We start from the raw sequence: 24927 nt of genomic DNA, 5'->3' as shown, positions 1-24927 counted from the left end.
TTGAGACTCTGTCCTGCCATGGAATAAAAACCTGACATTTATCTTAGCATGGAGACATTCCAGGTTGAACAGGACAAGACCCCAGTTGCTCCTTGAATGGAAATCCACACCATCTTCAGTTGAGGTGAAGGCACAGGAGACCAACAGGGACAAGAATATGCTAAAGAGAATTGGGACGAGAACACAGCCCTGTTTCACATTGCTCTTTATAGGGAAAACACCTGAGGATGAACCACCATGCTGGATGGTGCCATGCATGTTCCCATGGAAGGACACAATAATCTTGTGGAGCTTAGGTGGGCATCCTAAACTGCTGAGCAGTGTGAAGAGTCCTTTTCAGCTGACAGGGTCAAAGGCCTTTATCAGGTCTGTGAAGGTGATGAACAAGGGGCATATTACCTTTTCTCCTGCAGCTATGAGTAAATCATGTTGACATACCCTCCAAACTGTCCCTATTTTCCAGGGACATTCCTGATTTAGAGAAGCCGTCCCGGTTTCTGGTTTGATCCCACAATGTCCCACTTTCCCTTAGGATGTCACTATTTTCATTGGAGAAATGTTGGAGGGTATGGAGTTATCTGACCCCCCCAAGCTGCCTGAAGGCAATCCTGTATAGGGAAGGGTTGGGTTGTTACATTTTTTAAAAAATGTTTTATTGTGTTTTATGTATGTTGGAAGCTGCCCAGAGTGGCTGGGGCAAGCCAGTAAGCCAGTAAGATGTATAGGTTATAAATAGTAAAATTATCATTATCGAATGGGATGCACCTATTTTCATCTGAGAAATATTGGCAATTGACCTCTGAGCTCTAAAGCCACATTGTGACTCGGGATAGGCCCTGCCAGTGAGAAGGTGTTATTATAGGTACCCTGGTTCCAAGCCATCACTTTAAATTCGGCCTAGGAGCAGACTGGGAGTCCGGCAGCTGGCAAAGTACAAATGTAATGTGGTAAAAATGTTCAGTTCTCCCAGTTTAAAGTCTGGACCAACCACAGTTTCTGAGCCATTTACAATACATACATGTTCCAGGTGGTGTTCATGGCACTTTCAATGTGTTTGTTTTTTTAAAAAAATGATTCCAGACCTCATGAGCAGAGTACTTTTTAAGAAGTTTTGTCACTAGCAATTTTTGAAGACTGCTTCATGCTGTAGCTTGGAAATTTTGATTTTGAGTTCTCTCCATTCCTTGATTCCCTGCCCCCCCCCCCATTTCAGTTGTTCACATTTCTTCATCAGTTTGCAAGTTTTTAACAAGGAGTCCTCTCCAAAATTTGTCTTCATCTTAATGCTAACTCATCCTAATAAAAACATTTTTGGGTATTTTCAGTGATACGTGAAGTTTTAATGCACACTTCCCCTAATGCAACCATTTTTGTACACATTTTTGTGGCATCACAAAACTGAAATTCGTAATGGTATAGTCACTGGGGTCTTTTTAAAAATAATAATAATGGCATGCTACCAGACTATGTCATCATTATTCAGCTTCTGTTCCAGAATAATGTACTAAAAAAAGCACCCCTGCTTTATTTTCTACTGACCTTTGTTGGAATGGATCCTCACTATTTTTCATTTGTGTGACATGTATACAAACATTGTCCTGCTTTTTGTGTGTAGGGGCTGAGGATTGGTGGGTGTGTTCTGAGAGTTTCTGTTTCTTGCAAGCTCCCTCTCACTCATGTGGGCTGTCATTTTGCAAGCTCATTGCAGAGGAGAGATGTAGCAGACAGAGATGATGGTATTAGGTCAAAGTACTGCTCATGATAGCTGTTGTTAACTGCAGGCAAAATTACATTACAAATAACCAGGTTTGCCATAGGTCAGGCAGGCGCATATCGTAATTTCCCTTCTGATATCCTAAACTCCCACAAGATTAGAATTCTTGAACAGCAGGCATTAAATGAAAAATAAAATAGAAAAAAGCTCTGAAAATGCTAACCCAAATGTGCATATTCATAACACAAACCTTTGCTGGCTGGAGGAACAAGAAAGGTACCTAAGGGATGTGACAACAGACACACAACTTTTCTCAATTCAGGCACAATCCACCATTAGTGTGGGAAGGAAACACACACACACACACACACACACACACACACACACACACACACACACACCGTCTCCAATATCAGCAACATATGGCCAAAGGTGCATACAAGCAGCTAAAAATTATTTTTGAAAAACATTACATCATACAACTGTTTACTTACTGCATGCAGAAAGGCCCAGAAATGTGATTTTGGGAGGATAGTTTTTTTTTTCCAGTTTAAATGTTGATTGGCATCCACCTGTCTCTGGAGACAGTGGAAGAGCGCAACTTCGGGGCTGAAGTCGAACCGTTGGAGAGTTACAGCGCCTGCTGTGGCTGTAGAGACCGAAATGGGAGAGACATGCTTTGTTGTAGCAGGGGCAGTGAAGATGTCTGGTTGAGCTGATGCAGGTGTACCCTGGATTTGGATGTAGGCTCACATTAAATTGGAAACCAAACTAATTTCTTCCCCAAGCCTAACTGTGCTGCACTAAAGTAGTATGTTACATTACATTTATTAGTAACTTAGATGCAACTTGACGCTTGGTTGGTTTGCCTGCAACCAAGACTGCTCAATATATGATTAGAACAGGAGAAGCGGTGTTAGTTTCGCTGGTGACCTTTATTTGGCTGGCTGGCTGAGCACGCGTCAAGTTACACAGCTGGACCTCTTAGCTCGGAGCATTGAGATAAGCATCTCAAGTTCAACAGTCTCTCGTTTACACAAGTGTACAGCTATAATAATCCACTCTCAGGCTGATCCAGAGGAGCCTCATGAAAGCAAGCACAGTTGTTGTCAATTTACACTTGAGTAGTCAGCAGCAGATACCAACCATAGTTTCCTCGGGAGACCTATTGTCTGGACCTTTGAACTGGCTTTGTGATGTGAGACCAGGTTTCCATGGGAACAGTTGCCCAGGGATACGCTCCATGGTAGAATTTGCATCCTTAGGTGATAACAGAAGCTGCTTGGCTGTTAACCAGTTTAGATGAAAAAGAGAGAGCCTCTTTTTCATGTTCCACTGGTCATTCCTTAGAGGCAACCTGCTGTGGAATGGATTCAGAGATGAGACAGTCACATGTGAGTATTTCTGGGGTATAGTTGGCTGTCTTCATGCAGGCATCCTTTTAAGACTTTTCAAACATTTTAAAGCATTTCCCCAGCACTCTCAAACATCTCTTGGCGTTTCTTGAAGATCGAAGACAGAGGACGGCTGATGACAGGCAAGGCCTGCCCATGTGTTCTTGTGCCAGCTGAGACATCAAAAACGAATGGGAAGAGCTCAGGCTTGTCAAAATTAACATGCCAAAAAGGGAACAGGCTATGTCTGAAGTTGCCAGACCCTGGGTGCCTCTAAGACAGGGATCAGCAAAGTTTTTCAGCAGGGGCTGGTCCACTGTCCCTCAGACCTTGGGGGGGACACGACTATATTTTGAAGAAGAAAAAAAGAATGAATCTGTGGGCCGGATTTAGAAGGCAATTGGGCCGGATCCCCGGGCCTTAGTTTGACTACCCATGCTCTAAGACTAGCCCAAGATGCAGCAATTAAACCCATGGACCATCTTCCACCACTTCATCTCAATGACAGGGAAATGCCTCACCTGTTACATTTCTGCATGTCATGCTGTCATTAAAGGGCAGGGCCCTTACAAAAAAAAAAAAAAAAAAAAAAAAAAAAGAAGAAAGAAAGAAAGAAAGAAAGAAAGAAAGAAAGAAAGAAAGAAAGAAAGAAAGAAAAGGAAAGGAAGGAAGGAAGTTAGCCATCTTTATTAGCAGCATTTGCTTTACCAGGAAGTAAACTCCCTCTGAATGGTATGACTTACTTCTGATGAAGCATATTAACACAGATCATGAAACTTTTGTGAACATCATTAATGCGGTATAAAAAGTGAAAGAGAACAGTCGTTTTATACTCAGAACACACATTTTCATCAGTGTGCATTTTTCATTCAATTTGCAAATGCAGGATGGAGGCAGCGGTGTGTGTGTGTGATTTAAGCGACATTTCGGAATGAATGTCTCTATATCTTCACCCGTGTGATATTTATATTTATCAGTATGTATCGGTGGCGTGCGGTGACATTTTTCATAGGGGAACAGTTAGGGCCAGAGGCACTAGCTTGCAAAGGAGTTTTTTTTTGGGGGGGGGGAGGAGGATGTTGTTCCCTTGAGCATTGCGCCTCCTTCCCTAACCCGGGCAGAAGCTTTGGGAAGGAGGCACCAGGGAAACATTAAGTCCCTCTTGCCCAATGACTGCACACCACTGTTTAGTAGGGCTTTCCCTATAGTCTATGCCACCATTTCATAGAATCATAGAATTGTAGAGTTGGAAGGGGCCACTGGGGACCTCTAGTTCAACCCCTGTGCAATGCAGAAATCTTTTGCTCAACGTGGCGCTGGAACTCACAGCCCTGAGATTAAGAGCCTCATGCTCTTACTGACTGAGATATTTTGGCCAAGCCACGCCCACCTGCCTGACCTTTGCCATCAAGCATGACTTGCTTCTGATTACAGTGGTACCTCAGGTTAAGTACTTAATTCATTCCAAAGGTCTGTTCTTAACCTGAAACTGTTCTTAACCTGAAGCACCACTTTAGCTAATGGGGCTTCCTGCTGCCGCTGCGCCGCCACTGCACGATTTCTGTTCTCATCCTGAAGCAAAGTTCTTAACCCGAGGTAATATTTCTGGGTTAGTGGAGTCTGTAACCTGAAGCGTATGTAACCCGAGGTACCACTGTATCTGCTCTTGTTATGAACTCATGCTAGTTAGGGTACAGAATCAAGAAGTTTCAAAGCTACCAGCAGAAATTAAGGAGAATAAACAGCTTTTGAAGAATAACATTTAGCAATTTCCTTAAAACCCTTTTATTTAATTAAACTGCACTCAAGCTAGGATTGCACTTAGAAACACACACACATCCCTGTGCCTTGAAACAGCTGCACAAGGATGGGGTCACTCAGTGCTATTTTTCTAGAAAAAGAGATGCCGGAACTCACCAGAAGCACCTCCCTTGTTCTCTTAGAAGGGCAATGGAGCCCACCTGGGGTGTGCCAGAACTGAGTTCCAGTGAGTTCTGGCTGGAAAAAAAGCCCTGGGGACACTCAACCCATCACCGTTATGTAAAATAGCACCTGTTAGGATTTCAGGTTGTTGTATAGTTGTAAAAGACACATGTACTTGGCACTTTAACACGTGTGCCTTCTCTTCAGTGTTTCCTCCCTGCCCCCTTGCAAACTGTGGCTGGTCATGATAATAAAGCCAGCAGAACTAATTGCATACAAACAAGAACAGACTGTCATCAAAAGGTAACTGTGGCCTGGCTAGTCACCGGGGAAGGAAATGGGAAGGCAGCTTTTGATAAGGGCTTGGGTGCTGAAAGCAGAGATCTGCCGCTAGTCTGCTGAAGGCAGGAGGGAGAGAACAAGGGGCTTGGTTAAAGTTTAGCTTAGCCTTTTAGATGTGTTACAAGTAAGCATCAGATCCTGGTTTCTGTTGGCACAGGACCATTTGGCGCTAAGCAACGCTGCAAACTAGAGTTCTCACTGTCCCCTTTTCTAAATCCGAGTGCTGTAGCTCAGTGGTACAGCACCTGGTTTGCATGCAGATGGTCCCAGGTTAAATCTCCAGGTAGGACTGATTGAGACTCCTGCCTGAAACCATACAGAGCCACTATCAGTCAGTGTTGAGAATTCTGGGCTTGATGAACCAATGGGCTGATTGGAAGACTCATTAATGCAGGGATACTGAATGTGTGACTCTTCTGTTGTGGGACTACAGTCCCCATCATCCCTGGCCATTGGCCATGCTGGCTGGGGAGCTGATAGGAGTTGGTTCCCAACAACACTTGGAGGGCAAAAAATGACACATCCCTGACTGGAATCGTATATTGAGCCAGAGTGGAAAGTTTTCATTTTCTTGTGTTGCTTATTTTAATATTACATTTATACCTCGCCTTTCCTTCAGGGAGCTTAAGGTGGCATACATGGTTCTCTTCCTCCCCATTTTATCTTCACAACAACCCTATGAGGTAGGTTAGGCTGAGAGACTGTGACTGGTGTAAGATCATTCAGTGAGCTTCGTGACTGAGTGGGAATTCAAACCCTGGTCTCCCACAACAAGCCCAGCACTCTCTTATTCTTATTTTTTCTAACTGAAGTTGCTCACTTTTTTTAAAAGTAAACTGAACGCAACTTACAAATACTGGCTTCTCACCAGGTACCTATCTGTTGTGGGGCTGCCAGCTGGCCAGAAAATAAAGTCTGGCCTGTTCTTGTCTCTTGCTGTTGAAAACCAACCTTAGCTTGCAAGGAAGAACAGATGTTTGATCTGCAGAAATCATCCGCAGTGGGATTCAACATGACTACCTGTAGCTCAAAGACCTCAGGAGTGGCCCAAGCCATTTTGCTGCCTGAGGTAATGGGCAAGATGGTGCATTTCCCATGCCGTGCACAAAATCTGAGTAGACTGTTAGTTGAATCTTACTCCACAATTGGTGATTGAACAAAGTCCTCTACCACACCCTTGGGCAGCAAGCAAGCTTAGGGGCTGCAGAGCAGAACACAGGGCACACATTTCTAACCACTTTCCACCCCTTGAAATTTGCCACCTGAGGCAGCTACAGCATGTTGCCTCATGGAAGGGCCAGCCCAGTAATTAAAGGGACAACAGCAGAAGCCAACGCAAAGGTTGTAAGTCCTATGCAAGCAGGCTGCTAGATGACCCTTCTTCTAACAGGCAGAAAGTAGTTAGGTATTCTGTACCTATAAAACAACATTAAGAGACAGCATGTAAAGGGGGAAATGCTTACCTATCAGGGCATTACCTTCCTAAGAAAAACAATTGCTGAATATTTTCCTGTTGCACAGCTGTAAGAAGCCTATGAGCTCTTATGTGGGGCAGGGAGGAAATCCCAACTTTCTTCATGGCTGCTGCCCATTGGGACTGGTGGAGTGGAAGGCAGGAAGCCCAAACAATAAGTAGAGTCACAGCCAATGAGAAGCAGAGTCCATCAGTTCCAGTTTTCTCCCCATCTTCCTAAATCTATACATACACATTAAGTGTACTGGAAGAAGCAAAGATCACCAGTGTCGAAGCAATGATTCTTCAACATCAACTTTGTTGGACTGGTCATGTTGTTTGGATGTCTGATTATCGTCTTCCAAAGCAACTACTCTATTCCAAACTTAAAAATGGGAAAAAGTAATTCCTGGTGGTCAACAAAGGAGGTTTAAAGACTCTCTCAAGGCAAATCTAAAAAAAAAAATCTAGTATAAACACTGACACCTGGGAAACACTGATCTGTGAGCACTCCAGTTGAAGAACAGCCTTTACCGAAGGTGTCGTGGACTTTGAAGATGCTTGAACTCAGAATGAAAGGGAGAAATGAGCTAAGAGGAAGGCACATTTGGCAAACCCTCACCATGATCAACTCCCGCCTGGAAACCTATGTCCCCACTGTGGAAGGATGTGTGGATCCAGAATTGGCTTCCACAGTCACTTACGGACTCACTGTTAAGACCATGTTCATGGAAAACAATCTTACTTGGCTGTGAGTAATCACCCAGGAAGAAGAAGACTGAACACAAAGAGAAGGCTGGCCTAGGCTCTTGTAGTGCTTCCAACAGGCACACCTTTGCTAGCAGTCCTTACAAACTGAGCAGGCATCAAAGATGTCCCAGGAGGAGGCTACAGAGGCTGCTAGAATGCCTTCTGATCACAGTCATCCTTTGATCACAAAGGGTGCTGGTCAGGCCAGAAGCAAAAGTACACAGTGTGCATTAGCATGAATTGAAGACTCAAAACAATTAGCCAAATATGGTTGCCAGTGCTGCTTTCTCCCTACATGGCAGGTAAGCCAGCTCTGGCAGGGATGCTTCAGATACATTATCTTGGCTGGAAATCATAAGTACACCAGGCCTGACTCACTGTACCCATTTGCTGGCAGGTCTTGGTTTCCATTTCAGAATGGGGGTGGAGAGAAGGAGACGAGCGTGTGGGAGAGTTGCCAGTTTGTTTACTGCCCTCTGCATTATCTTTGTTTGCAAGGGATAAACAGGCAGTGATCATGCTTTTTTCCATGCTGCTGAGGGTAGCGGTGGGAAATCTTCACTGGTTAATTCCTGAATACCCTGTGTTCAAGGCACAAGCTCACTTTTTCTTTGACCTAAGTATGTGGCCGGCCTCAAGGTATTTTCTGGAACTTTATTCAGGAGTAGCATGCCTATGTTGTAAAATGCTTTTTTGAAATTTTAAGGAAGATGTTGAAGCAATTGCAACTACAGAATCATTTGGGACCCTCCTGCAGTTGGGGATTCCGAAACCTGCCCCTTGTAATCTGACCCAAATAGTGCCTCTGATTAACACTCCTGCTTTCTGATGCCAGCACAAGACAAGCCTACTGAAATTCCACCAAAAATGTGTGCAAAGTTCAGTTGGCAGGAAAATCCTCACTGCCTCATCCTATCCAGGTTTACTCAGAATAGGAGGCGGTCCTGTTGAATTCACTGGGGCTTACTCCTTAGTAAGTGTACATAGGATTACAGCCTTAAGCAATACCTAAAAAGATATGACCTGGAGGGTAGGCGAGAGATTTGCACATATGTATTTGATAAGGAGGGACGCGGCTTGCCGATCAGAAGGTCGGAGGTTCAAATCCCCGTGATGGGGTGAGCTCCCGTTGTTCGGTCCCTGCTTCTGTCAACCTAGCAGTTCAAAAGCATGTCAAAGTGCAAGGAGATAAATAGGTACCGCTCCGGCGGGAAGGTAAACGGCATTTCCGTGCGCTGCTCTGGTTCTCCAGAAGCAGCTTAGTCATGCTGGCCACATGACCCGGAAGCTGCACGCCGGTTCCCTCGGCCAGTAAATTGAGATGAGTCGTCTGTGACCGGACCTAATGGTCAGGGGTCCCTTTACCTTTACTATTTGATAAGGAGAGCCTGTAGATTCAGACAAATGCGCCCACTCTTCATTGTGTGTTGTGAACCCAGTGTCATTCTTTTTTTCAGAAGCAGATCTGTGAGCTGGTGGTGGTGGGGGTATGGGGAAACAGCTGCTTCTAACAAGTTATGTTTCATGTCTGATGCACAGTAACTGCAAATGTCACTGTATACTGAGGCAAGTGTTTGCTTCAATCTATCTGTGAGTGTACATCTCACACCAATGCACAGTGCGAGTCTTTAGTGTAATCCATTGACTCATTTAAAATTGGCAGTGTCAACCCTTGATAGATAAACGAGGCTACCTCTCCCTGCTATGCCATGAAGAGGAGAGTTAAATTGCCACAAGTGTTTAAATTGCCTTGGCCTACAAACCCGGGAGTAAGTACAATTGAACCCCGTGACATCTGAGAAGAAATATACTGGATTGCACTGCTAATTTTGTAGTGCCGGGTTTTATTCTTCTTTGTTTGCAACTGTTCTGGGATTCGCAAAAGAAGGGCCTTGCTCTGGAATCAATGACTCCAAAGGCCACCTTGTTTAGCTTTTTTTTCTTCTTCTAAAAGTTGCTAGCTGGATGCTCCAGTCTCTGGCCTTTGGAGGCTGCCTGCCTCTATAGCTGAAGATTCTAGTGGCAGTTTAGCTATGTGAAACATTCCACCAGTTCATTCTCTCTAGAGAGTAATTAATGAGAATTTAATTGCCTGAAAGGGCTCCGAGTAAAATCAAGCAGCAGGTACATATGCACAATTTTTAACAAATGTGCTTACAGAAACTGCAGGTGACGAAAACCACAATAGAGGCATTTCCTCTTCTTTCATACATAGGAAGAAAGCCTCTTCTAAGATGATGCCTGTTATACATATCTGCATCTTTTAAAATAGGGACAGTGAGCCTTTTCCCAATCCCATAGGTTGTTGAGAAAAAAGTGCTTGGAGTGGCGTATGCCTTTAACTGAGTAGCAGCCCTAATTCATAATTATGGATAGCCCTGGATTCCACTTATCTAAACTTTTTCAGAACAGCAACCCAAGTTGGTGGCCACCACAATACCTTGTGGCAGTAAGTTCCATAGGTTAATGGCCTAGCATGTGAAGAAATGCTTCCTTTTGTTAGTCCCGAGCCTACAGTCAATCAGCATCAGTGTGTGACTTCAAGTTAGAAATACAGTGGTGCCTCGCAAGATGAAAAGAATCCAAAAGAATCCGTTCTGTGATTCTCTTCGCACCCATTGAAGGATTAGCGGATTAGCGCTATTAGCGACTTTTAGTGGCTTTTAGCGGCTTATCTGCTGATCGGATCAGCTAATAAGCGGCTTAGCGGCTTAAAAAAAGGGGGGAAGGGGGGGAAAACCAGCAGGAACTCGCAAGACATTGTCGTCTTGCGAAGCAAGCCCATAGGAAATTCATTTTGCGAAGCACCTCCAAAACGGAAAACTCTTTCGTCTAGCGAGTTTTCCGTCTTGCGAGGCATTCGTCTTGCGGGGCACCACTGTATGAGAGAGAGGAGGAAAATACATTTCCAGCTACACCATTCATAATGTTATAAGACTTATACTATGCTGCAAAAGTATAATGAATTTAGCCCTCCCCCCTATAGTTTTAAAAACCTTTTCTTAACTAATAGTGGCCTGCTTCCTGTTGCCTTCAGAAAGCTCTTTTCCAGGCATTTGGCCTTGTCAAATCAAGCATTATCCACTGCTTAGCACAAATAGTTTTTTTGCGGGCAGATTTAACACTGGTTTCTCTGTCTTCCCTTAGTCACCCATCTGCCTCCAGACCCAGAACTTTACTATATTTGGGAAAGGGACCATGTAAGTCTCTTGGCAGGGTTTACTGGTTTCCTCTCAGAGCCACGCTCTCTCCTGGGTCCTAACAAAAACCAATCCAACAGTAAGGGAGCAGACAGCTGTACACTAAAGTCAGGTTGCCTGGGCCTTTAAGGGGATTTAAGTTACCTTCAGTTCTCTTCCAGTTACTGTCTCTTAAACGCGTTTCAGGGCAGGCAGGAGGGAGGCAAAAGAAAGATGAATGGCAGGCAAGGGGATATTTAAGCAAAAGACTAACTGCATATTTTGCAATCTCAGGATTTTTTAAAAGTCCCACACCCACAAATAGACCAAATCAAAAGGAATTCTTTTTCAGACTAATTCCAGACTAACAGCAGCATAGGGAATAAGATAGTCTTTTTTAAAATAAATAAATAATAATAATAATTACCTGGAGCAAACAATAGGGTTAACAAATTAAAATTGCTCTGCTTTGTAAACAGAGGGGGGTTGTATTTTTAAATAAATGAGCACATGCATGGCCAAATCAATTTAAAATCAAATCAATTCAGAGAAACATTCTCTGCCCTCATCTTGAAGCTTCCATAGATGCAACGGGACTTATTTACAAAAGTTGTTTGTTTATTCATTTGTTTGTTTATTTAAATGATCTCTTGTTGATATGAAATAATGTGGGGTGGAGAATAAGGTACCCAAAATCCACTGCTGGCATGTTATTGATTTACTTTTCTACCAGCCACAAGGAAAAGAAGGCTATTAGGATAATGTTGTTGCCCTCTGTTCCATCCTGGGGCAGTCAGTTCCAAAGGTTCGTGATGTGAATAGAGAGAAAACTTGAGCTTCGAAGCTAAATACCAAATAGCTTGAAGCTTTGTAATAGTGAAGAGAAGGGTCCCTTCTATCTTCTTGTTTTGCTTTCACTATTTGCCTTTTATTCAGGGCAGGCCTGAAAGAACATGTCAACCAAAAACAGTTTTTCCATCTGTGAATTTATTCATTACATGTGAATAAATACCCAAAGCCCACCTGGTTTTGGTGCCTGTCTAGGACTACATACAGAGCTTGTTAGGCACCCAGCAGGGCCCCATTACAAGGCTCGTGGGCTGCGTTTGGTCTGAAAAAACATGCCTTATCCAGGCCCATACTGGGTGCTAGGAACAGTTCCAGCTGCCTTGTGTCCCAAAGTTGATTTATTTGTTGTGGTGTGGTGACTGACCTTGCTATCAGCTCCCTGCCCCCATGGATTTTACCACCTTTGTTCCTTACCAAAGGTTTGTTTTCTGCCAGATTCATCTCTTCTTGTTACACATTGTCTTGAACAGAGGGTTCAAGGACTTCTCAACAAACCCCACAAGCCAGTTTTGGCAATCAGTCAGAAGTGTGTCCTGCCAAGCCTGCTGCATCATACTCCACTTGAACGTAAGAACGTAGGAGTCCTGCTGGATCAGACCCAAACTCTGTTCTCACAGTGGCCAGCCAGAAACCCATAGGTAGCCTGCAGACAGAAGCTGAACACAACACCACTTGTGCTCCCCAGTATATTGCTTCCAACAGTGCAGGTAAAATATAGTCACCATGGTTAGCAGCCACTGGCAGCCTTATCTTCCAAGAATAATAGAATCGTAGTGTTGGAAGGGACCTGAAGGGTGACTTAGTCCAACCCCTTGAGATGCAGGAATCTCAGCTAAAGCACCTAAAGCATCTCAGCTAAAGCATCTGTGGCAGATGGCCATCCAACCTCTGCTTAAAAACCTCCAAGGAAGCAGAGTCCACAACCCCCCAAAGGGGGTCCATTCCACTGTTGAATAGCTCTTGCTGTCAGATAGTTTGTTTGGCTGGAATCTCCTTTCTTGTAACTTGAAGCCAATGGAGCAATTTGTTGGATGCTACATTCTTGGCAGAGTTTGAGTTCCAACAGATATTGGGGAAGTCGAAGTCACTCGTGACTACTCTGTCTCTCCTTTTTGAATGTTTGGTAATCTGCTCTAGGAAGGCGCCGTCCAGGTCATCAGTCTGGCTTGGAGGTCTTTAGCGGACAGCCACACTTAAGGTCACTGTTGTTTCCCTCTCCTAGTTTCAATTTGCTTTCTGTGCTCCAGGTCATGGATTTCTTCACAAGTGTACACATCCTTTACATATAATGCTGCTGTTCCTCCCTTTCAGTTTGGTCTATTCCTTTTGAACAGGTTATAGCCCTCAATTCCTACATTCCAGTCATGAGTCTCACCCCACCAGGTTTCAGTAATGCCTACCAGGTCATACTTGCCATCCTGCATTAAAAGTTCCAATTCATCTTGCTTGTTTCCTATATTCTGTGGAGTATACTCATTTGTGTAGAGACAACTGAAATCATGAGTAGTTCCCTCCAGCTGCTTCCTTCTTGTAGTTTCTTGCTCTTTAGCAGGTTTCTGGAGCACCACCTCAGTTTCCTGTGCATCTATGAAGCGATTATCCCCAGTACCAGGTGTTCTGTAAAGTTGCCTCCCTCTCCCTCAAGATCCAGTTTAAAGCTCTCCTGATCAGGTCTGCGAGACTCTTAGCAAACATGTTGTCTAATCTACTGTTTAACTATGCACTATTTGAAGAAGTAATTTCTTTTGTCTGTCTTGAAATATTTAAGCCTGCAGCTTAAATACAAGTCCCAAGGTCTAGTATTATGGGCGGGGCGGGGGGCGGGACTTTACTCCATCCACTTGCCCCATGACATGTTTAATTTTATACATCTCAGTCATGTCTCCTCTTACTTGTCCTTTTTTTTCGAAATTGAAAAGCTGCCGACTTTATGCATCATGCAACTTGAGTACTATGTTACTTTGGCATCAAACCTTGACTCAACTACCTCCTCCAGGTTGGTAGCTTTGAATTCTCAGCCAGGAGTCACAGGTTGTGCGCATGTGAGTGTGTTCAATTAGTGTGATGCAAGAATTTCTGGTGCAAACCATGACAACTGCTCAGAAATTGTCAGATCTTGGAGCAAAAAAGAAAGAAAGAAAAGAAAAGCATTTCAGTTTTGAAATCAGTAATTAAAAATTAGTGCAGTTTTGAAAGGTTTCCAATTGTATCCAGGCACAGACAAAACCCGCTCCTTCTTCTCAGTGACTATCATGCAAAATTTGCTTACAATATCTTAAATCTGGTTAAAATCAATACAGCTTTGAAAGGTTTGGTTCACTGTCTTGATTCAGAATAGTTTCCAAATGTATCCAGACATAGACAAAAAACCGTTTCCTTGAACTGAGGAACCACCATGCAAAATTTAGCTATGAGACAACTTTTCTGAAAAAGGATTCAAATTATAGGAATGGAAATTCCAACTGAACACCAAGAGTAACTTTTGGGCAGTAAGAGCTGTTCAACAGTGGAACAGACTCCCTTGGAAGCTGGTGGAGACTCCTTTCATGGAGGTTTTAATGCAGAGGCTGGATGGTAATCTGTCAAGGATTATTTAGATGTGATGCCTGCATTGCAGGGGGCTGGACTAGATGACCCTTGGGGGTCCTTTCCAACTCTACAATTTACTTACTTACTTACTTACTTACTCACTCACTCACTCTAGTAGATGTATTTTATTGATATTTACCTAAATATGTTCAGATGTATAGAGGTTCTGGCTGTTCTATAACGACTTGCGCATGTCCCCTATCTATACCACCCCACAGGAAGGCCCCCTCAGTAAAAAATGACCGGCTATGGGCCTGCACTCAACTCTTTGCTCAATATGATACCCAGTTCCCTCAAACGTTCCTCTTAAGTACTGGTTTCCAGACCCTTTGTCACCTTCCTCTGCACAGATTCCATAACTGGACACAGTATTTCAGGTATGGTCTGACCAAGGAAGAATTGGGCATTAATATAGCTTCCCTTGATCTGGACACTATACAGTGGACACTTGGGTTGCGAACGTGATCCATGTGGGAGGCACGTTCGCAACCCGCAGCGTTCACAACCCGCCGTGCCGCATCTGCGCATACGTGGGTAGCAATTTGGTGCTTCTGTGCACGCGCAAAGCGCGATTTAGTGCTTCTGAGCATGCGCGCCAGTTGAAACCCGGAAGTAACCTGTTCCGGTACTTCCCGGCTCTGGTGTGTCCGTAACCTGAAAAAACATAACCTGAAGTGTCTGTAACCCAAGGTATGACTGTACTTCTGTTGATGCAGGGTTTTTTGCTGCTGTGTTACACTGTTGATTCACGTTGTTGTCTACTAAGACCCCCTAGAACAGCCTTTCTCAACCTGTGGGTCCCCAGATGTTGTTGAACTACAACTCCCATCACCCCTAGCTAGCAAGGCCAGGGATTATGGGAGTTGTAGTCCAACAACATCTGGGGACCCACAGGTTGAGAACCACTGCCCTAGAAACTTTTCACACATACTGTTGGCAATCCAGGTATCCCCCATCCTGTATTTGTGAAGCTGGTTTTTCCTGCCTAAGTGTAGAGCCTATTGAAATTCATTTTGTTGGTTTGGGCCCAATTCTCCAGTCTCTTAAGCTCTCACCAACTTGGGGAACAACCAGCAATGCTCCTTCAGATGGTCTCAGTGATTGAGCTGGGATATAAGAGTTCAGGCAATCCCTGAGATACCCTTGACCTAAGTTGTTGTTCAGGGCTCTGCAAATTAATACAAGAACCCTGAATCTGGCTCAGTAGTAGATGGGCAGCCAATGCAGCTGTTGGAATAATGGTGTTACATGATCTCAGCCAGAAGCTGTCAGCTGTCTGGCCACCACATTCTGCACCAGCTGGAGCTTCCAAGCCAGATCCAAGAGCAGCCCCACACAGAAAAACATTACAGCAACCCAGACTTGACCAGTGCATGGACTACAGTGGTCAGGGTATCCCAGACCAGGAGTAGTCATAGTTGCAATGTATATGAAGATGGTAATAATAATAATAATAATAATTTATTTATTTATACCCCACCCTTCCCGGTTCAAAAACCAGGCTCAGGGCAGCTAACAACAAATTCAAAACACTTAATTGTAAAAGCAGCATAAAATACAGTATAAAAACATGGATAACAATAAAATTCAAAATTCAGAAATCAATTTGGGGAAATAAGCATTAGAATAATCCCCAGGGCTAGCTGGCTAAATTGGTCCTACTTGGGCCAGCGAGGAGGCCAGGGGAGAATTAGCTGTGGGATCTCAGAGCAGGTAATCTTCATAAAAGGGGAAGGGGAAGGAAGAGAAGGGAAATAAAATAAAATAAAAGGCCAGGCGGAATAGCTCTGTCTTACAGGCCCGGCGGAAGGAGGTTAAATCCTGAAGGGCCCTAGTCTCATAAGACAGAGCATTCAAACAGGTCGGAGCCATCACTGAAAAGGCCCTGGCGGAGGATAGTCTGACTTCCTTAGGGCCCAGGACCTCTAAACTATGGTTATTCATGGACCTTAAGGCCTTTGCGGGGCATGCCAGGAGAGGCGGTCCCATAAATACGAGGGCCCAAAGCCACAAAGGGCTTTAAAGGTCAAGACCAGCACCTTGAACCTGACCCTATACTCCACCAGGAGCCAGTGCAACTGGTAAAGTACTCCTAGCCACAGAAGACACTTTGGCGTCTGGTGACAGAGACATACTTGGGCCTGGAGCATCAGCCCAGCCACATGATGGTTAAGAAGTGCAAGGGTTATGCAGTTGGGTCATCATGAGAGCACTGGGTGTGTGGATTTCTGCAGCATGCCCTTTCATACACAGCGCTTTCTCAGCCTCAGTTCAGCAAATGGAAATAGCACTGAGACAGATGATTTCCTGTTTCACAACATCATGGCCAGATTTACACAACCACTTTGCAGACTTCTTTTCTTCTTCTTGAAAAAATTGTGAAAACATCTCCCCCCCCCAATTCCAACATTAAGCATGTTTCTTTAGAGGTTAAGTAGGTCAATCCACATCCTGCATTTAAAAGACTAAGTGTGGTATAGAGGTTAGAAGGGTCAATTAGGGGTGGGGACCTGGATCCATTGAGCACACCAGGTCCTTACTTCCTCCATGGGACATGTTTTTGACAAGTGAGCCCTGCCCACTTGTCACTCACATGATGTCGCAGTGATGCCAGGTGACCCATGACGCAGTTTGGAAGCAAAGAAACAGCATTTTGCAAGTGTTGATGATCAGTTGGGCAGGTGCCAGGCATCCTCATTTGGCCTGTGAGATTGTTCTGGCTAAGCTACATGCCCCTGCCCCTACACCTGATATCCAGTGTGACATCAGATGTGGGGCAGGTAAAGACATGGTTGGGCAGAAAGTGGGCTTTGCTGGGCACTGCAAAATCTGCACGTGGGTTGAAATCAACACTCAGCAATGATGCCCACTGGTTGATTGTAGGGTCCGATGGGAAGAGTAAAATGGAGGAAAGACACATGTACACCACCTTGAACTTTTTGGAGGAAAGGTGGGATGTAAATGTAATTAAAATGATGGTGACAACAGCAACCAGTTGCTATGGAATAACACTGGGAGAGGTTTTATTATTAGGTGCAAAACAGGAAAAAAGATGCTATGACTCTCAGGCTGTGCACCCAATTACTGTTTACTCCAATTCCAATGTGCTCTGTCATTTGAAGCCACACAGGTGTTTAGCCACAATCCACCTGTGTCCTTCAGTTTCTTGAGATGCCTTTTCTCTCAGCCATTCCACCCAGTTTGAACATGTAAGCCATGGCTAAGCTGAGGTGTGTACATTTCAGACATCCATTGCACACCCAGATTACAGCGTGCGCACAGAGGGTGGCTTCATTGGAAAGGAGCTTGCAGGAATTGCAGGCATGGGAAAACAAATCAGGCCATTTGCATCAGGTTAAGAAATTCATTTCCCCTCCCTGCAGTCTACAGGAAGATTAAAGTGTGACATGAAAAGTCTCAGCCTAACCTTGATCTGATACAGCAGGCCTCCCGGCTCTCTTCTGCTTTTCTCTCCCACTCCAGTATTGATAATCTTCGTGCACAAACTAGAGGCTGAAAGACACTCCCGCCCCCCATCTCCTTTAGCAGCAGTGTAGCAGTTAGAAAGTCAACAGGTGAAACTTCTTCATCTCATGCCTATGCTGGGATAGCCAGATCTGTTGAATTTTTGCCTGCAGCAATTAAAGGCACAGGTCAGGACCTCCTGTAACGGGGGCCGCTGGTTAAGTTACAACCCTACTGCTGATCAAGCGAGGAGTTGCAGATGGCGGCGTCTTAAGGAATGTAACTCTGCCGTGTAGCAGGCGTGCACTAGGACCCAGCGTTGCCGCCAACAGCGAGTGCAGACACACCTGTTTTCCAAGATAAGACCAAACAGACAGGGCGAGCGAGTGCGCAGGGGGCGAGACGGAGAAGGGGAGAAATCTCACGTCTGGCTCCCAATCGGGCTGCGCAAACGGGCTCTTTCTGGCCAGCCTTTCCCTCTGCTTGCTGTGCCAATTCGCGCGCTTAGCAGAGCGCACGGACCGGTCGCTAGCAAGACAGCTGGAAGGAAGCGATCGCCGACGCCTCCAGCCCGACGTCCTTCGTCGTGGCATCTGGGCTGCTTCTCGCCCCCGCCCTCCGCTGCTGACTTCTTGTCGTTTTCTCTTTTTCCTCTTCAGCGGAGCTGAGCTGGCCCGAAGACCCCCGACGGCGACAGCGCGCTCTGGCGGAGTGAGAGTGACTGCGGACGCCGCCGTCTTGTTCTCAGCGGAGAAGGGAGACACGCCTCCCTCAGTTAAAAAGCGAGGGACTTCGGGTTTCTCTGCGCTTTAGAGCCGGAGGGTGCTGGAACTCCCACGTGGCTTTTGGAGCGAAGGAAATAAAAAGCGGCTGTTTCTGGGAAGACCCTCTTCGCCTTGAATCCGTCGCGAGGGACTCAGGACTTCTTCGCAGGCTCGAAACACGAAGTACCTCTACAGGATCGATGCCGGAGAAGCCACCGGGATCAAGCCTGGGTTTCTTCGTGTGAATCTTCTTGACCTCATCGAGGCCTCCTTTCTCCCTCTGAGTCATCTGACTCGCTGATTTCTGGATCTGTCTAGGGTCGCCTTTGCGCTTGGCTTCCCGGCATTGTCTCTGGGAAAGAGCCATACTAAGTTTTCTGGCGTTTTGGGAGAACAGCCTCTGAAGCCGCGCCCCGGTTGCCGTAGAAACTCGGTTGCCGGGGTCTCAGTTTTGCGCTTCTCTTCCCTTCCGCAAATGGGTGTGGGTGTAAAGGGGAAAGAACGCTTCTGGAGCTGGACCCCTTAGTCGCCCGCTCTTCACTCCATATTGTAGGCTGGAGCCTGAAAAAAGAGAAACTGTGCAGAGTGGTGCATGTGCTGGTTTGTTTGCAGAGACAGACTACCTGCTGGTGGAAAGAGACTGTTGTCTGTAAAAAGGAACTTGGGTCAAAATTACTGGCCGCCTCCTCTTTAGGGTCCCAAAGCCTCCATTGGAGGAGATCAGCTCTGGACTGGAGGGTCAGTGGGCCCCAGGATGGACACTGTGTGTAACATTTCCAGTGGGGAATGGTCAGACCAGGTCCTTCCCAGGGTGGCAGGGTACCAACCCCGCCACGTAGTGCGCAGAGTCGCATCCCAGACTGTGACCAAGGTGAACCCACCCATAGGGATCGCCTTTATCACCCTCCTCTACTGTGCAGAGATTTCTTCTGCCTGCGTCGTGAGCTATGCCTACAGCTGCTCCAATGATGTCTTCTGGCTCTCCCTGACTCTCCTCTTGATGCTGATACCTGCCGTCATGGACCAACTTACCCTCATCTTTGTGAACCGGGACCTGACTAGTGACCAGCCCTTTATCCTTTTCATGCATCTTGTGTTGCTGGGTCCTCTCATCAGGTGAGCCATGCTAGCAACTTTGTTTGGAGAAGGTGCCATATAGCTCAGTGGTGGAGCATCTGCCTCACAAACAGGGGGGTCCCAGGTTCGATCCCCAGCATCTCCAGGTAGCATTGGGATTTTCCCCTGTCTCAACTCCTGGAGAAGCCCCTGCTGTAGAAAGTACTAAGCTAGATGAAGCAGTGGCTAGGGAAGGACTGTAGTAGCTCAGCAGTAGAGCATCTGACTTGCATGCAGAAGGTTCCAGGTTCAATCCCTGGCATCTCCAGGGAGGGCTGGGGAAATACTTTTTGCTTGAAACCCTGGAGAGACACTACCTGTCAGTGCAGACATTACTGAGTTAGAAGGGGCAATTGCCTGCCTCCATATAAGGCAGCTTCGTAATTCCCTCCCCCTGCCCACCCCCTTCAACTTTACTCAGCAGGGAGCTTTACCCAGCAGGGAGCTGGAGGGTTCTTTGTGTAGAACTGCAGTCATAAACTCTGAGCTTAGAAAGAAGAAAGTAGATGCTGGTGGTGCTGTGGGTTAAACCACAGAGCCTAGGACTTGCCGATCAGAAGGTCAGTGGTTCGAATCCCCGCAACGGGGTGAGCTCCCGTTGCTCAGTCCCTGCTCCTGCCAACCTAGCAGTTTGAAAGCACGTCAAAGTGCAAGTAGATAAATAGGTACCGCTCTAGCAGGAAGGTAAACGGTGTTTCCGTGCGCTGCTCTGGTTCGCCAGAAGCGGCTTAGTCATGCTGGCCACATGACCCAGAAGCTGTACGCCGGCTCCCTTGGCCAATAAAGCAAGATGAGCGCCGCAACCCCAGAGTCATCTGCGACTGGACCTAATGGTCAGGGGTCCCTTTACTTTTACCTTAGAAAGAAGAAAGCAAAAGGCAGTGGCAAGCTACTGTGTGTGTGTGTCCTGAAAACAAGCAATACCATATTTAATTGAATGTAATGCACACCTTTTTTGGCCAAATTATGGTGTGCATTAGGGTGCGCATTAGATTTGATGGCGGCAACAAATACTTTTTTGGTTTCAAGATTTTGAAAATTGAGTTGTGCGTTAGATTCAATGGTGCATTAGTTTCGCATAAGTACGGTAACATCTTCCATAAATGATACAGCACCCTATTATGCTTCTTAAGGTTGCTGCTCCTGCTCATTCTGCTGAGTGGGGCCCTGGACCTTTGCCACTCAGTAGTGGGGCAGGAGAGCTGGAAGAAAAGTCGCATCTGGCAGCCAATGTGCCCCTTTGTTTTCAAATAGTACATGGGTAGACGAGTCTAAAAAGCCTGGAACACAAAACTTTACAGCCCTCTAGTGACTAGGTTGGCTTATTTACCAGAAGTAATGTACCGTATTTAGCGATAACTATGGGAATGTATACTTGATTCTGACTAAACTAAGTGTCCCAGGGCAAAATATACATCAGGAAGCTGAGTTTGGTCAGAATCAAGTACATATTTCCAGAGTTAATGCTAAATCATTACTTCTGGTAAATGAGCCACTATAGCTGCTAGAGGGCCGTGAAAATTTGTGCCCTGGACTTTTGAGTCTCTTTTACCCATGTACTATCAGAAACCAAAGGAGCAAATTGGCAGCCAGGTGTGAAATATATTGGCATTATTTCATCTCTCCTACCCCACCACACAATTGTAGCCTCAGAGGCAGTTTTAGGGTAGTGCAACCCGTTCGGCCACATTGGGCGTTGTGCTGCATGGGCCATCGCAACAATGCTGTAGAACGGAACGCAGAGGGCACCCCAATTTTAGCATCACACAGGGTAGTGCTGAAATTTGAGAGCCCAAAGCTTGCCACTGCTAGCCTGATGGTAGCTCTGGCCAAGTGCCATTCAGAATACTAAAAACTCATCTGTCCATTTGGAAGTGCCATTCGGCACTCCTAGCATCATTGCATAGGAATGGGAAACTTCAGGTCTTGGGGGGCCAAATACGGCCCTCTAGACATATCTAACTGGCTCTCGAGACTCTCACTAGGCCACGCCCCTTCTCCAGGCCACATCCCCATTCACGGTGCTCTGCTTTTGCTTGGCTGGAATGTGCCCTTGTTAACAATGCCTTTCACTTTCCTGGAGGGTGACACAAGTTGTGTGTGTGGTGTTTGTGTGTAGGAACCTTTGAATTTTTTTGCAGCTATAATGTAGACCACTATAGAAATGTAAGTATCACACCTGTTGCTCCATCCTCTGACCCTTCCCACCACCAGCAAGCAGCCTACCAGAAGACTGTCTGCAAGGGCATGCAGCTCTTACTCTGACAAAGGTTCCCCACCCCTGAACGAACAGGAGCCCCGGCCCCCACTTCCAGTCCTGTCTTTGCAAGGGCTAAAACACCAATTTCACTATGAAACTGGAAAGCTGTAGGATTCATTGACTTGCAGAAGATGCTGCACATTTGGGCTGTGATTTTTGAAGCAAAAAGCATGCACAGCCCTTGGTTGTCCCACACCTTGGTGCAATTGACACATGGCGCACATGGGGCCAGATTGCGCAACTCATACAAGCAAAACCTAGCCTTCATGGGATGGGGGCGGCGGGACTGAATGGGGCAGCAGTGCTGGAAGGAGGCAATTTAATCCCCGCACTCCACATGCCATTTTCACAAGCAGAATTTATTCTCCAAATATATTTTTAGTTCCACTGTGGGGAGAAAAGTTCCTGTTCCCACGGTGCTGCTGTCCTGATCCAATTAGACCTCCCTCCATGAATCTCTCCCAAGTTAAGAAACAAAACAGCAGGGGATCCAATCACATAGGAAGCTGCCTTATACAAAGTCAGACTACTGGACCATGGTATTGTGTACACTGGCTGGCAGTGGCTGTTAGGGTTTCAGATGAGGAGCTTTTCCTAGCCCTACCTGGAGATGCTGGGAATTGAACCTGGAACCATCCACATGCAAAGCAGGTGCTCTGCCCCTGAGCTAAGATGGTCCCCATTGAACTACCACCCTCACAGATGTATCATCATGTCTACTTTGTCCCTCCATCGTTTATACTACTGTAGGACTTCAGACACAGGTGTAGTTGAGGAGCCAGAGACTGACATGCAAGTTGGACTGATGGGTTAATTGGGTGGCAGTGCAGGAGCAGGTAAAAGGTGAGCAGCCTGCTACTCGAATCACATCCAAAGGGTCTTGTCCAAATGTTTTCAGGTGGGACCCCAGAAGTGAAGGGAGAAGAACTCCAGAGTTTTGAAAAGCTGCTTCACACTAGTTTCTTAAGGGAGCTGGGAGTTGTTAGGAGACCCCTACTCCCCTCACAGAGCAACAATTCATGGGGAAGAGGGATTGACTGTTAAACTGGGAATTGAAGTTCTTTGAGGGGAATAGTGTTAAGTTGTGTGCGAACCTATCAGACGACACAGCGATTCCTCAAACAGCTCTTGTTTATTCAAAGGCCAGAACAGAACTGAACTGAAGAGCTCAGTCAGCCTGCTTATATAGAGCTCCAGAACAACATAACTGTAGCAACTTTCTAAAACTATCCAATCACTGAACGCCACTTTCGATCCTTCATTTGCATAACTATCTACAGTATCCTCCTGCTGGCCCAGGGTGAGAACTTCAGTACATAACAAATAGGGGGTCTCCTAACAACTCTTAGCACCCCAAACAAATTACAGTACCCAGGATTCTTTGCAGAAAGCCTGACTGTTTGAAGCAGGGTTCGCCAAACTTGGGTCTCCAGCTGTTTCTGGACTACAGTTCCCACCATCCCTGATCACTGTTCCTGCTAGCTAGGGATGAGGGGAGTTGTAGTCCAGCAACAGGGGAGAGCCAGTTTTGGGAAACCCTGGTTTAAAGTATGATACTTTCTTTTTGCCTTGCGAGCACATCCCAGCTGCCTTCAGAGAATCATATGCGCTCTGTAACGATGGGAATTTGCTGTTTTCAATCTGCTTGCTTTCCAAGGTGAAAGGTCGTTGGCTGCCTCCTTTAGGCAGCATAGCAAGGAAACTGGTTTGATCCCATGAGTCAAACAGGGGGGTGGGTGTCAGCAAAGGCAGTAATTCTTAACTCTGCCTCTGCTTGTCCAGATGTTTCATTCTCCACTCCCCACCCCCAGTCTCTGCTTTGCTCTTCCTTCACCTCTTTGAGTGCAGGAAGGGAACTGGGTGGGGAGCTCGTTTTGGAATGCTCTTCACATTGGAACCCCACCCCCCCACAAACTTTGGAGGCTGCTGTTCTGTCACTTGTGAATGTGGTTGTTGTGGAACACAGTGCAGAAGAGAAATAACATGCATAAATTTTACATTCATTGTTATAGACAGATGTGGTTTTCCTTGCTCAAGACGCAAGGCTTTATGTTATTAATTAAAAACATTTATATCTGCTTTTGTCGCGCTGATGCCCTCTTGATATTTTGGGCTGCAACTGCAATCATGCTGCTGCCAGCATGGGTTGGAGGCTGATGGGAGTTGTAGTCCAAAACGTTTGGAGGGCACCAGGTTGGGTAAGGCTCCTTTGTAGCCTGCCATCTACCAGCTTTACAATCCCCAAGGCAGCTTAACAAAATACTTTGGCTTTGTTACTTGCTGCATTAATATCCCACATCTCCTAGGCACTCAAAGCAGCAGATATAATTCTCCCGAACTCCATTTTATCCTCTCAACAACCCTGTGAGGTTGATAAGACAGAGAGATAGTGACTGGCCCAACTTCACCCAGTGAATTTCACGGCTGAGTGGGTGATTTGAACCCTGGTCCTAGTCTGCACACTCCTAATCACTACAATGAATTGGCTGCAATTAAATGATGCAGACTATCAGATCATCATCTATTATTATTATTATTAGCCAACCAAAGCAGCAAAAGCATGGCACTCCTTACAAATTAAAATGGCCAGGACACTCCGAAAGCTCCTTGGAAGAGAACTGCCTGTGGTTGCCACCTGAAAGCCAGCAGGGAAGGAGTGAGGCAAATGTGTCCCTGAAAAGGAAGTCCCACAGTTGCAGTGGACCTGACGAGGAGTCCCATGTACTCATCTACTGTACTTTGGGTGGTGAGAGCCCATGGAGCAGAGCCTCCACACAAAAAAACCCACACCTTAAGTTATCAAACAATCCTATGCATGTCTATTCTGAAGAAAGCCCCACTGAGTTCAATGGGACTTGCTCCCAGGTAAAAGTGTGTAATATTGCAGCCTTAATATACGTAAGAGAAAGGAGTGCATCTGTAGGTATGCTGGCCCCAGATCATTTGGGATTTTAGAATTCAAACTTTGAATTGGGCTGGAGAACTAACTTGAAGCCAGTGATATTGTTTATGGTTTAGTGGAACATGCACAGGTTGGAACAAGACCAGGCAAGCCCCAGTGTTGTGTGTTTCCTTTCTTCCACGTGGCCAGGTGTACTTTAGCAGTGTTTACTTGCTGTTTCCCTTAAA

General features: G+C 45.8%; 1 protein-coding gene across 1 annotated transcript in view; it reads left to right on the top strand.

The window, feature by feature from the left end:
- Window positions 1–2989: 2989 nt before the first annotated feature.
- Window positions 2990–24927, top strand: part of XKRX (XK related X-linked) — a 37090-nt gene continuing 15152 nt past the window's right edge. Inside the window, exons 1-2 of the mRNA XM_083484755.1 lie at window positions 2990–3108; window positions 18318–19538. Coding sequence (XP_083340881.1) covers window positions 19177–19538 — 362 coding nt within the window. The 5' untranslated portion in view covers window positions 2990–3108; window positions 18318–19176. The remainder of the gene's footprint in view (window positions 3109–18317; window positions 19539–24927) is intronic.

Source organism: Podarcis liolepis (assembly GCF_965112155.1).
Source record: "Podarcis liolepis genome assembly, chromosome: Z".
NCBI lineage: Eukaryota > Metazoa > Chordata > Lepidosauria > Squamata > Lacertidae > Podarcis > Podarcis liolepis.
The sequence above is the reverse complement of the archived record's forward strand: the minus strand, read 5'-3'. Positions and strand labels throughout refer to the sequence as shown.